The sequence below is a fragment of the Alosa sapidissima genome, chromosome 20 (assembly GCF_018492685.1).
Source record: "Alosa sapidissima isolate fAloSap1 chromosome 20, fAloSap1.pri, whole genome shotgun sequence".
NCBI classification, from domain to species: Eukaryota; Metazoa; Chordata; class Actinopteri; order Clupeiformes; family Clupeidae; genus Alosa; species Alosa sapidissima.
The window spans coordinates 8910847-8923585 of NC_055976.1; the positions used below are offsets into that span (position 1 = coordinate 8910847).

Consider the following 12739-nt stretch of genomic DNA (forward strand, 5'->3'; position numbering starts at 1 on the left):
CCTGAGACAGCACTGGAATTCCTCACTGGACTTCTGCACGCTAGGGCCCAGTTTTGTATTCAGCTGTTTTTCAGTGCATATCAGCAGCAGGGCCAAAATAGTTTTTGGTGAGGAGACTGCAGAAACAAGACAGCATGGACTACATCAGTTATTGTTTGTATATACAGGGTGGTACATATACATATCCAATCAGAAGCTTTTATCTGTTGGGATATTTGTGTCTGTCTGTTTGTTCCTAGTGTGTGTGTGTGCCTGCTCTTAGGCAGACGTGTGTGTGTCTGTGTCTGAGTGCATGTGTCTGCTGGGTGTGTGTGCTTCCTGTGGGTCTGTGGGATTTTTCCCATAATTCCTGCAAGTCTCAGGTCACTACTCGGTTCTCACGCACATTTTTCAAATTCCTTCCTCCACACCATTACCATACACCTTCCACCCTGGGTTTGGCTCCCGAATCTTTCCACCGTTCCGCCAGCGCCGTTCCAGAACCCCCTCGCTCCGGATCCCTGCCTCGGAATCGAGAAATCCTCCGGCTTTTTCCCACTGAGTCAGCTGTTTGTGCCTGCAGATCGTATTGGCTCATCCTCAAGTGACAGATCTACAGTTACCACCACGGGAGGGGAGGGGAGGGGAGGGGGGGGGGCAATTAACTAGAGTGCCATGGCACTCGTCTTTGTGAGACAAGTGTCTGAGACCGAAGACAAAAATGGATTGGGGGGATTTCTCGTCTACCCGTCTGGTAACAAAGACTTATTCAGTAACATGCAAAAACCTGGTGGGTGAACTAATGCCTTTGAACCATGAGAGACTGGATTTGTTTTCTGTGGTAGAAAGCGTAGGGATGTCTGTGGAGAAGGTGAAGGAGGAAAGGGGGAAAAAGGAGCAACATTTTCTGATGCACAGTTTTTCTGGAAGATTTACTGGCTTGTAGAAAGGCTGCCATACACTGAGATGAAATAAATAAGTGAAATAATTTCATAATAATAACAACAATTATAGTAGCAATCATAATAATATTGCTTATTTAGCCTTTACTCTTTATATATATATAGAATCTTTATATAGTTTTTAATGGGTTCCCTTTAATATTTGTGTATGAGACTTTGGTTAATCCATAATGTCCTCGTAGCAGCATGTCATACTGTCTCAAAACTGGGAATATCGTTCCCTGTGTCATTTCTATAGCAATGCAAATGCAAAGAGAATATGCCTCCACCCCCTTTGCCCTGTGTTTGAGTGCTTTCTATTGGTTGCAGGGTTCAAAAGGGGGTGTGGCTATCTTGTCCATCATTGGTCTCCAGTTGTCTTTGGTCATTGGATATTTTTTTTTTTGGTGCAGCTGATATCTGGGTGCTTACTTTTTTTTTTTTCATTCATTTGTACATTCCAGTTCTTGTAGGGTTCTGTCCTTCAAAGGAGAGTGGCGAAGTGATCACCAATAGTCGTCCTCAAAGTCTCCCTGTGGTAGCGTCCAAATAGGGTCTTTGGTGCACTTCCTCATGGGCACTCGTTCACTCAACTCGCTCACTTACACATGAACATCACATATGAGTTCACTTCTCAAAGCACAGAGGGGAATGGAACAAGACAAAGTCCGCAAGTCAAAACATCTGCCACCAAACAATTACCGGTCCTTCCCTTTGGGTTCCTCTTCCACTAGTCAGACACACACACACACACACACACACACACACACACACACATTAACATTATATATTTGGATGTCTGGGTCCTGTAACAGGGGAATCTATCTACTCCCCAAGTTGGGATGCAGTCCTTTATTTTGGTTGCCTTGTCCTGAAGATCCTGGACAATGTCTCCCAGGGGCCTGGGAATGATCTGAGTTTACCTATTCTGATCCGGTCAAGAGTCCAGCCCAAAAGCTGGTCTGCTCTGCGATAGTTCCTTGGAGAAACCTGGTTCCAAACACAGGACAGGATGGTCGGCGGCGGCCCAACTCCACCCACCAGTTCTGGGTCACCATCTGTCGGCTAGTCTCTAGGCTTCTCCATATGTGTCGGGAGCCTGTCGTTGTGTGGTCTGTCTGGTTCAATACCCAAGACCAGACCGAAGGAAAGGGCAGGTGTGTCAGTGCCGACCTTACTGGAAGGATTGATGAGATGATGTCTGGCAGTCCTGCAGTCAGACAGCTGCTAGTCAAAGTCAGTCCTTTGTCAGAGTCAGACATGTCCTCTTTTATTTTAGCACAGTTTAGCATTAAACAGGATTAACCCATGCTAGGCTAGTTGGCATAAACTTAGCTTTGGCCGCGTTAGCATGTCTTCCTTAAACAATCCAGTCATTTTACAAGGCTGCAAAGGAGAGGGACTGTCAGTCTGGTTAGCAAGTCCCGGGGTAACATTAGCTTGGTCCCAAAAAACAGGACATTTAGTGGCCTTTTACAGGAGATGGGGAGAGAGAGCGTTAGCAAAGGCTAGCGCGGACGAGCGGCTCGAACTCGTTTGCTCCGCTTGCTGATCGTGGTGAAGCGGAAGGGCGTCACGTCGGGCTGCTCCCCCGGTGGGAAGCGCTTCATGAAGTGCACATCCTGCTGGTTGGGTAGCGTGTGCGGGCCGCGCCGAGGGCGCCCCCTCTTGGTGAAGCCCACGTACCAGCCGCTGTATTTGGCCGACATCAGTGCCGTGTAGTTGTTCTCCAGGACCTTCTCCACAAAGACGCAGTCTGAGCTGCGGTTACTGGCCTTCTAGGAGAACCCAGATACACACAAAAAACAAGATGGATGGACAGAAACAAGACACACAGTGACAGACACACACACACACACACACACACAAAAGAAAACAGGAGTGTTTTACACACACAGTTTTCTACTAAAGAAATGAGGATGCCTATCTTTGTTTAGGAACAAAGATTTGAAGGGGAATTTCCATCCATGTGTCATTAACTTCTTTACTTTTCTCTTGTTTTCAACAAAAGGAAAGCCTTTCCGTTTATAGAAATAAATGGTCCAATTTGGAGAAACTCCTGGTAAATCTCTAGGGGAGAAATCGCTTTCTTGCAGAATGTCATTACATGATTTGGTCTCAAAATTGCTCACAGTCGCCTTGTGAATTGTTTTATGGTAAGAACGTGCTCAGTAACTCATTTGTTTTAATAAAATAACATCCTATTTTTACTTCCATGTTAAATTGAAAAAATAAAACAATAAACAGAAGCTTTTTTACCTCCATGTTTCTACCTCATCTGGCCAACCATATACTGTATTTTATGCCAGCAATGGAGTTTCTCCAAAATGACTAATCTTTCAAACATGAATGGCTTTGTTTGGTTGCGTAGGAGCATGATATAGGGTTGAAGCCATGCCATAGCTCTTGACTTGAATTTTCTTGTACTTGCTTGCATTGTTCTCATATGGCAACAAACAGACAGGCGCAAAACTTACATAACATTTATTCTTGTTTACAGCAGATCAGGCTTTATTATCTTAATTGATAGCCATCATGAGATACCATGAGAGAAAAGAAAAGTTTCAGCGTCGTCCAATTGTATTTACTGTAAGATTCAGGTAGCTTTCCTAAAGACTGAGCTGGCATCCCTGTATGCTAATCATTTGGTGTTTACACCAGTCGGAGTGGTTGGTCGGTGATTGTTAATTCATTGTGTTAAAGGACAATTCCGGCGCAAAATGAACCTAGGGGTTAATAACACATGTGTACCGAGTTCGACTGTTCGCTGGGATTTGTTTTCATGCTAGTCGAATGTGACCAGTTTTATTGCAAACCGCTTATTAGCGTTTAACGCTAGCCTTCGGGGCAGACGTACAGTAAAAAGAAATCGTTATTTCTATACCACTAACAAGGCTCAAAATAGCACTGTACTTACACAGTAGCATAATGAGGGTCTCTACATGTTAACCGAAGCATTGAGAACTTTGTAAGTGTACAGGCAGTTTATTAAAAAGAAACACATTACCGTTCACATCTGATTCACTTACAGGCAGACGCTGGGATGTGAAGTGAATCTCGCGTGAAATGTTGTTGCCGAAAGAAAGTACTAAGTGCATAACAGAAGCACTGAACGCAACAGGACACATGGCAGCTTGAACGAATTTGAAGACATCGAGGATGAACCCTTTCGGTTTGATGGACGTCCTTATCTTTTCAAGCCGAAATATACTGACTGCGAGAGCTCCGTGAAAGGGCTACGAGAGAGAGAGCTTGTAGCCAATGCAGCAACACAGTGTACCTGCGGACATTGTGAAGCTAGGCCACCGAAGAGGAGTGCCTGTGTTGCATGGAGTGGGACCTGTTGCGTCGCGACACCCAAGAGACGCAGTGTTTTGTAGAGTCTGAAGATTTCCCCTCATTGATAAACAGGGCTGTAGTTGAAACTTTTTTCCATGTCCCGAAAAGAAATTGGAGGCGGCGATCCATACCAGAGGGACCAGATGGACAGTTATCCACTATGTAAGTAGCCTACACTAGACAAGTTATGTTACATTGGAGCTATTATTTCTGATAGGCCTATATTGAGCAAATTACATTTGATTTTAGTTCACATCGCCTGCCTGTATATGTGAACCAGACGTGAACGGTAATGTGTTTCTTTTTAATAAACTCCTTGTACACTTACAAAGTTATCAATGCTTCGGTTTACATGTAGAGACCCTCATTATGCTACTGTGTAAGTGTGGTGCTATTTTGAGCCTTGTTAGTGGTATAGAAATAGCGATTTCTTTTTATGCCTACTGTACGTCTGCCCCGAAGGCTAGTGTTAAACGCTAATAAAGCGGTTTGCAGTAAAACTCACATTCGACTAGCATGAAAACAAATCCCAGCGAACGGTCGAACTTGGTACACATGTGTTATCAACCCCTAGGTTCATTTTGCACCGGAATTGTCCTTTAATATTGCTATCAAAAATGTCACATACTTCTCTTACTCATCAATTTAACCCATCAGCTGCAATTGACTTTAACAGATGGCGTTATGGCCAAAGGACTCACCTTGCCCACCAGCTTGCCCCTGCGGTTCATGCACAGGTAGTAGTTGGTCTCTTTCCCCCGGATTCGCACCTGGCTGCCAAAGGTGTCCGCCTCCACTACGAGCTGGGCTTGTGAAGGGACAGGCAGACAAATGCAGAGTTATTAAAATGTACAAACAAAGGCAGCAGAACGCATCCTTAAAGGCCTATTCAAATCAAGGTGAATAATATCTTTAGATAGACACGCAGACGGACTGAGGATTGTGTAAGACAATTGATCAGTGTGGCCTCTGCCACTAAAGTCTTTGTTTGACACAATTACACAGAAGAGATAACTATCCTCTATGCCCATGTCGATCCATTTCTGCTGACAGGTCTATACGCACAGCATAGGCTAGCCGATCGAAACAAGGAAATTGTGTTTTCTCTCTCTCTTTTTCTCCTCTTTCCAACTAGGATTAGATGTTGTCCTCCCTTATCCCCTCTAGATCAACAGCTACACAGCTCTTAATTCATGCCGTATCTCTTTTCCCTGCTTACCAACCCTCTGCTGAGTGGAAGGCCTTTTGGAAGGAAAGGGGCCATGCTTGTTTAAAAATAAACCCTTGAAATGGTTCCTACATGACCTTTGTCAACAGAAGGGTCATTTAAGATCAATATTTTCACTCTCCCCCCCTCACTTCCCTAGTCTCTCCATCCATGTTCCCCCACTTGCTGGGTAAATACGTTTTATTTAATCCCCCCTCAGAGCTGAGTTCTTATTCCGTTTTTTTTTCTCTCTTCTGTTTTCTTTTGATAACATAACCCCACAACGAGCTAGGGATAGATCTAACTGAGCCCCTTGATATATTAAGCCTCAATGCTATTGGTATACAAAGTGTGGCAGTTGCCATACATTATTATAATTAGCCAACAATGCTGAGAAAGGAAAAAATATTCATTCTCAGAAAAAAATACTTCCTGGTTTCAGATTTCAGCTTTTTACAATACCTCAGACATCATTCAGAGGGAGAGAGAGAGGGGGAGAACTGTATGTGTGTGTGTGGGTGTGGATGGGTGCATGTGTGCATCTATGTGAGTGAGTGAGTTTGTGTGTGTGTGTGTGTGTGTGTGTGTGTGTGTGTGTGTGTGTGTGTGTGTGTGTGTATAAGAGAGAGAGAGAAAGAGGAGGCGGAGAGAAACAGCCGGCTATTCTGAACCCAGCGAGGAAGACAACAGGGTGAATGAGAAATCAATAGTAAGATCAATGGGGAGATGAGTTTCTAACACTACGTCTAACACCAGGCCTGCCTGCACTCTGGCTCTCGGCCTTTTGTCTCGGGCTGTCTGCGCCTGTGAATCATTGTGTCAGCAGCCACTGAGGTCTTTGTCTCCTCTAGGCAAGTTCAGCTGCCCTGGCCTCTGAATGCACGTCTGCCTGAGCTACATTTCCGATCACTGATGCTCTAAGAGCACTACATGGTTAACTCTGTGTGTGTGTGTGTGTGTGTGTGTGTGTGTGTGTGTGTGTGTGTGTGTGTGTGTGTGTGCCTGTGCCTCTCTATGTGTGTGTGTGTGTGTATTGTTGTTCCTGATTAAAAACTAAATGTGCAAACACATTTTTGTAGCGTTTAGGATTCTTTAGCTACTTGAGGTCAATGTGAGGTCCCCACTAAAATATAAAAAACAGGAATGTGTGTGTGTCCAGAATGAATGTATAAACTAACAACTATGTCATGTTGCTAACCACCATGCCATATCATATCAAAATTGCCCCCCAGACAATGCTTGGGTCTTGCACACTCTGGTCATATCTATGATATCCATTCCATCCATTTGAAAATGTATGTATATCCACATTAGTCTTTGTCTGCCTTGGGAGTCGGCATATCTGTTCTCCCATTGTCTCTCTCTGTATATGTATGTATGGGTGTACTTGTGTGTATGCATACTGTATGTGTGTTTGTGTGTATACATGTGTCTATGTATGTGTGCGTGTGTATGCATGTGTGTGTGTGTAAGTACAGTATGTGTGTGTGTATACATGTGTGTGTGTGTGTGTGTGTGTCCTTACCATATTTGTCTCCGTCCTCTCCGCGGGCACTGATCCTGCGGCCCAGCACTTGGACGTGTTTTCCGCTGGTCCTGCTGTAGAGCTGGTAGACTCGGTGTTGCCGGCGGCTCACGTTGTCTCGCACCCCAGTCTGGTTCTCCACATGCACGCTGAAATTTACCCCATCGACCCCAAACACCTGCTGGGCCCAGGCAAGCAAGAGGGAGGTATCAGTTTCACTGCTCAAGTGTATTATGTCTTGCTCTCTCTCTGTCTGACTCACTCCCCCTCTCTCTTTCTCTCTCTCTCCCTCTATTAGTCTGTCTTTCTCTCTCTCTCTCTCTCTCTCTCTCCTTGTGTGGTTGTCTGCATGACTCTTGGCTCTCTTCACGGCTGACCCTGGGCTATCTGTGTCTCCATCTATATTCCCTTTGCCGTACCCCTCTTTTGCACTTCCCCCCTTTTTCCCACCGATTCGCACTCTCGCTCTCATCCTACTCTGTCACTTCCCTTTTTCATCTCTGTGTCGTTCATGCGCATGTCGAAAACTCACCTGCAAAGGATTGCACATCACCAGCAACATCTGGATACATCTGAAGAAGGAGAGGGGGGACAGGAGAAGAGGAGAACATAAATATCGATACACTGATCGCGCAACCGAAGTGCTGCACGACTTGCACTCTTTTTTTCTTGAATTGTCCTGTGCCAGAAGTAGATTTATGTCCACATGTACCATGCAGTGGTGGTTAAATGGAATTAACAGAATGAATGGTGTGATTTTGCACTGTGCTCAGAAATTAAGGGGTGTAAGGGAACAATATGAGTTGACTTGAGATATATGCATTTAGAATAGAAATAACAAAATAGGTATGTAATGGGTAAATAACAGACTAGGAATACAAAAAGTAAATGTACGCGTACAAGCCACGTACAAGACTTCCAGGAGAAGGGGTGGGGGGGGGGGGCTCATGGTCTGAAGTAAAACCTGACATAAATCTGTCTGCACTAACACAACTAAATAATGTATAAATATAAAAAAATGAAATGCTGACATCTTGTATCACGTCTGTGTCATAATGATTTCCTTGGGTCTTCCTATCTGTTTGTCATGTCCCTTCTCATTACTGATTGAGCTCCAGTGGGCACCTCTGTGACATCACATCTTAGACCTTAGAACAGCTCCAGCACTCCATGTCCTTCTACGGCTCATACTTTACCCCAGCCCAGCATCTTACGTGTTACAAGCTATGGGAATTCAACCGCCCCGACCAAGCAATAATGGCACCACCTGCATAGCCATGCTTTCACACGTACAAGCCACGTACAAGACTTCCAGGAGAAAGGGGGGGGGGTGTCATGGTCCGAAGTAAAACCTGACATAAATCTGTCTGCACTAACACAACCCTTTGGAAAACATAACAAAGGAAGTGACAGTTATGTCATAAGGGAAGCTTAAAAACTTTAGACATGGCAGTCGCAGAGGACTTCTGTGTTTCCATTCCAATTGTAGTTGAAATTGGATTCCATCTGGCCCCCAGTGCCACAGTACGCTGTTCCCTTTCCCATTCTTCTGGAAAGGAGAGCGACGGGCAGTTCTTCCATGAGAATAGCATAATGTCCAAAGAATGAAAGAAAGAAAGAGAGAGAGAGAGGGAGGAAAAAAGCCTTTTCCTCCACTGAAATACTTTTCTAGACCATCTCGGCAATGCTAAGCACATTTGCCTCCAGACTTCTCCTTAAACGGTCACGCCGCACAACCCAAGCTTGACCGCAAGGCCTGATGCTGCAAGACTGTCCAGTTTGATGAAGTCAAGGTGTGTGTGCGCATGGGCGTGTGTTTGTGTGAGTGTGTGGGTGTGTTGAGTGTGTACGTGTGTTTGACTGTCTGTTAGCCGCACCTAGAGGCAACCTCTGTGTCAACCCACAAAGATGTTGGTGTGGTCAGTCAATTCAGTGTGTATGTTTTGGCAGCTCGCTGTGCTGTGTGCATGTGTATGTCCGTGCTGTCCACAGAGTCCAGCAGAATGCAGCGCGAAATAAAAATCGAACTTCCCATCGTCTGTACCCCGGCATGCCAACTACTGCAATACGCATGGGCGTGTCCCTCTCCAGCACTGATCTGCACAAACCTGCCAAATTGCTGGGGTGAGAAACGAAAAAAAAAAAAAAAAAAACCTGAAGTCTGATCATGTAATCCTTACACCCTGCTTTTGGCATCAGAACATAGAGTTTGGCTGGTAACGTAAGATGCCGATCCCCACCATTTTCTCTCTCTCTCTCTCTCTCTCTCTACTCTCACCCTTTCCTCTCCCTCTTTCTCTTCTTGGTAGAAGTGAGTGACAGGGGGTTTGATCGCTCCCAGGCCTCGTGGTGTTTTGGATGCGGAGGCGACCACTAACACACACACACACACACACATGCACCCACACACACACTGATGGCAGAGCGAAAGAGAGAGTGAGAGAGAAAGAGAGAGAGAGCGAAAGAGAGAGAGAGAAAGAAAGAGAGAGAGAGAAAGAAAGAGAGAGAGAGAAAGAAAGAGAGAGAGGCGGCTGGCTCATCGCGAGACAGGGTGTGTTCTCCACTGATGCCAAGGTCCTCTCTCTCTCTCGCCGAGCCACTCCTGTCTAAAAGGGGTGACCCTGTGACCTTTTGGCGGAGTGGGGCCTAGGAGGGAGGAAGCAAGGCGGCCCGAAAACAAGCCGTCCCAACAACAGGGGCTGCCCCGCGTGAGTCACCCGACGGGCGAGGATGAGGAGGCAGAGGAGGAAGAGGAGAAGGAGGAGGGGAAGGAGTAGTCGTTCCCCACATGCTCTCAGCCACAGCACCCAGGGCCAAACGCAACACTGCGGCCAGATGATGGTGCGCAGTGCACTGGCTGGGCCTGGTGGTGAGCTTATTGTTTCCTCTCGGCTGAAGTGCTCCTCTCTCTTTCTTTCTCCTGCTTTTTTTTTCTGCCCTCCTTCATCTGGCTAAATTTGGTAATTGTCTGTAGTCTGTTGAATTTCTGGTGAACTCTCTCGCACTCTTCAAAAAAAAAAAAAAAAAAACAGAGAGAGAGGAAAAAAAAATCTGTCGGAGTTCCACTGGCACCACCACTCGGGCCTAATAGATTTTAAGACAGGAGACAGACAAGGATAGAAGAGCAGTGAAAAAAAACACACACACAGACTTTCGGGGGGGGGGGGGGGGGGGGGGGGGGGGTTAGAATGTGGAAACAGTCAAAACTGCTTTTCTCACTCCCTGTCTCTGTTCTTCTCCGCTCATTCTGTCTTGGGAAGGGGGTGACTCCCCCACATCGTCCCAGTCTCCAGCAAAGATATGGGGGAGAGAGAAAGATGGAGAGAGAGAGAGAGAGAGAGAAAGAGAGAGGGGAGGGGAGGTATCGGCAGCTGACAGCTGGTCCAAAGCAGACACAGATGCACGCAACTCAACTTCAAACCACTGCATGATAAAGAACGACGGAGAGAGGGAGGGAGGGAGAGAGAAAGAAAGAAACAGAGGCTCTGTCCTTCATCAGTCACCGTACCTCAGCCCTGGAAGCAGGGGGCTGTACGGCTCTATTAGCGGTTGTGAACTTGGCCACGAGGACTCACCCACGCTCCCCACCACACCACGTGCGCCGCCAGCCAGCAAATAAAATCCTCTCCCATGCAAATGACCTGAATGGGGGTTTGAATTCGCAGCCAAGGTGAACTAGGGGAACGCTTTGATTGGCCTCACACACGCACACACACACACGCACGCACGCACGCGCGCACGCACACACACACACACACACACACACACACACACACACACACACACACACACACACACACACACACACACACACACACTCTAGGTTACACGAGCGCGCTGCCTCTGGAGCGTCGCACGGTAGCGGTGTGGGTGCAGGCGTGGGTGCAGGCGTGGGCAAAAAACACCTACTGGGCTCAGCACCTGCTACTCTGTGTGTATACTGTCTCAAACGTCCATGCCCCTGAGTCTGCGGGTATGCGCCCTGTGCCCGAAAACATCTGTACGTATGGGTTTGGAAATGTGCGCTCTCTGGCTGCGAAACATGGTGGCGGCACACCAAGAACGCCGACCTCCGTACGGTATCGGCGCATTCCGTCTGTGCGACTGTGCATGCCGCCGCCACCTCTCCGTATCGGCGCGCGCTCGCTCTGGCAGCGCCAGCGCATCTGCTCCTCGCTCGCTGGCCCCGTACCTATGCACACAGCCCCGTGCAGGTGAGAGTGCGTCTGGGCGCTTTGAGGACTCTCAGCTGTTCAAACACCACGCTTAGCGGCGGAGGAGGAGGGGGGGGAAAAAAACATGATTCGGGCTGAGACTCTGGATTCTCCCTATCCCTCCCAAACCACAGTGGGCCCAAGGCCTGCCAGAGTAAGGTTGAGAAGGAGAGAGAGAGAGAGAGAGAGGGAGGAAGAGAGAGGGAGAGAGTGAGAGAGAGAAAAAGAGGGAGGGAGAAAAGAGGGGAATGGGGGGAGGGAGGCAAGAAGAGAGAGAAATAGAGGAGGCGAAGGAGAGAAGGGAGAGAATGCAAGTAGCCGGGAGCTCTTACTTCTCAGTGTTCTGTGGTCTGAAGCCAAAACAAGCAGTAGCCTGACATCATCAACCTGTGACTGGCTCTTCCTGCAGCAGTGCGTAGAGCAGCACTTTGGGCACTGGAATCTAATGCTGCTGGCTGAAGGTAAATATCTACCAGTGCTGACTTGATACACCTCTGGGCCTACAACCCAAGCCGGTGTGTGTGTGTGTGTGTATGTCAGTTATCTAGACTGGAATAGTACAGCAACTGTACTGCCTTGGAGTGTGGTGGCACAACACAGGCCTAATAAACATAGAGTCGTGGTTAAAGTATTAAATGAGCTGGATGCCTTTGCTAAAAATGAGAGCCAAACACCACAGACAGATGATAAAGTACCAGTTTCACGGCCATTAAGTCCGACATCCTTGAGAATTATTAGATAATTGAGATAATGCTCCTTTGCCCGGTCTGTGAGCCAATGCAAGAGACTGAGGTCTGGGCAGAATATAGATTATCATTCTCACAGCTCTATCCACAGGTTGGGAAAGGAATGATAACTATCTCAAGATGACTGCCATGTGTGCAAACCAGGGTTGACAAAAAGGAAAAGAAAAATAAAGACAGACATTTTTTGAACCAGACACACCTAAGGGAGTCAACTGGAAGCATATTTCTGGTTTGTTTGCGTTGGATACTTAGCCATATCGCCTAACCTGACATTACTCTTGAGACACTGGCACCTGTCTCTATGGTGACCCTGTAATGGAGATGTCACAATGCACGAAGGCTAACAGTAAACGTCACAATAACAATTCCATTAGCAAATAATTGCTGCTGCTCTATAAAAGTCCAAGACCCACTCACTGAAAACAGTTTGAAGACATACAGTGGAGTTAATTTAATAAGCTAATAGTTATATAAACTTACAAGACAGTCAGCGTGGAGAGAAGGGACCGCATCTCTTCCCCCACCGCGACGAAACGTCGCTCCAAGTCTGTCTCCTCGGCTGTTCCGAGCTGCTGTCCGCGTACCGGGAACACTCCGGTGATGTCGGTAGGTTTATGTGTGTCTTTGTAATCCGACGAATGGTCGCGGGGTCAGCGAACACTCCCGTTGGCATCGGCGGTGAGCATCGCGTCCCCCAGCGGCGGAGGGTACGGGGGGAGGACGGGGGAACCCGCGGTGTGAGTGCCACTGTGACCGTTCGCGGCTGTCACGGTGGTCGTGGTGGTGCG

General features: G+C 47.1%; 1 protein-coding gene across 4 annotated transcripts; it reads right to left on the reverse strand.

The window, feature by feature from the left end:
- Nucleotides 1-981: 981 nt before the first annotated feature.
- Nucleotides 982-12524, reverse strand: fgf18a (fibroblast growth factor 18a). 4 transcript variants are annotated; one of them, XM_042075602.1, is made up of 5 exons: nt 12432-12524; nt 7524-7563; nt 6992-7172; nt 4961-5067; nt 982-2695 (listed from the first exon to the last, which is right to left on the reverse strand). In XM_042075602.1, the coding sequence occupies exons 1-5, from the start codon at nt 12461-12463 to the stop codon at nt 2429-2431; spliced, it is 627 nt and encodes a 208-aa protein (XP_041931536.1). In that variant the 5' UTR covers nt 12464-12524; the 3' UTR covers nt 982-2428. The 4 variants fall into 4 exon arrangements, with proteins under 4 accessions (XP_041931536.1, XP_041931535.1, XP_041931537.1 ...); XM_042075601.1 differs by having other exon boundaries at nt 982-2698; XM_042075603.1 differs by having other exon boundaries at nt 982-2698; nt 6992-7169; nt 12432-12514.
- Nucleotides 12525-12739: the final 215 nt, after the last annotated feature.

Coding starts and splice junctions, on each gene's coding strand:
- fgf18a (XM_042075601.1), bottom strand. CDS start 12,463: ATGCGGTCCCTTCTCTCCACGCTGACTGTCTT. Junction 7,564..12,431: donor CTCTCCACGCTGACTGTCTT/GTAAGTTTATAT, acceptor CTCCTTCTTCAG/ATGTATCCAGATGTTGCTGG. Junction 5,068..6,991: donor AGAGGACGGAGACAAATATG/GTAAGGACACAC, acceptor TCCCTTCACAAG/CCCAGCTCGTAGTGGAGGCG.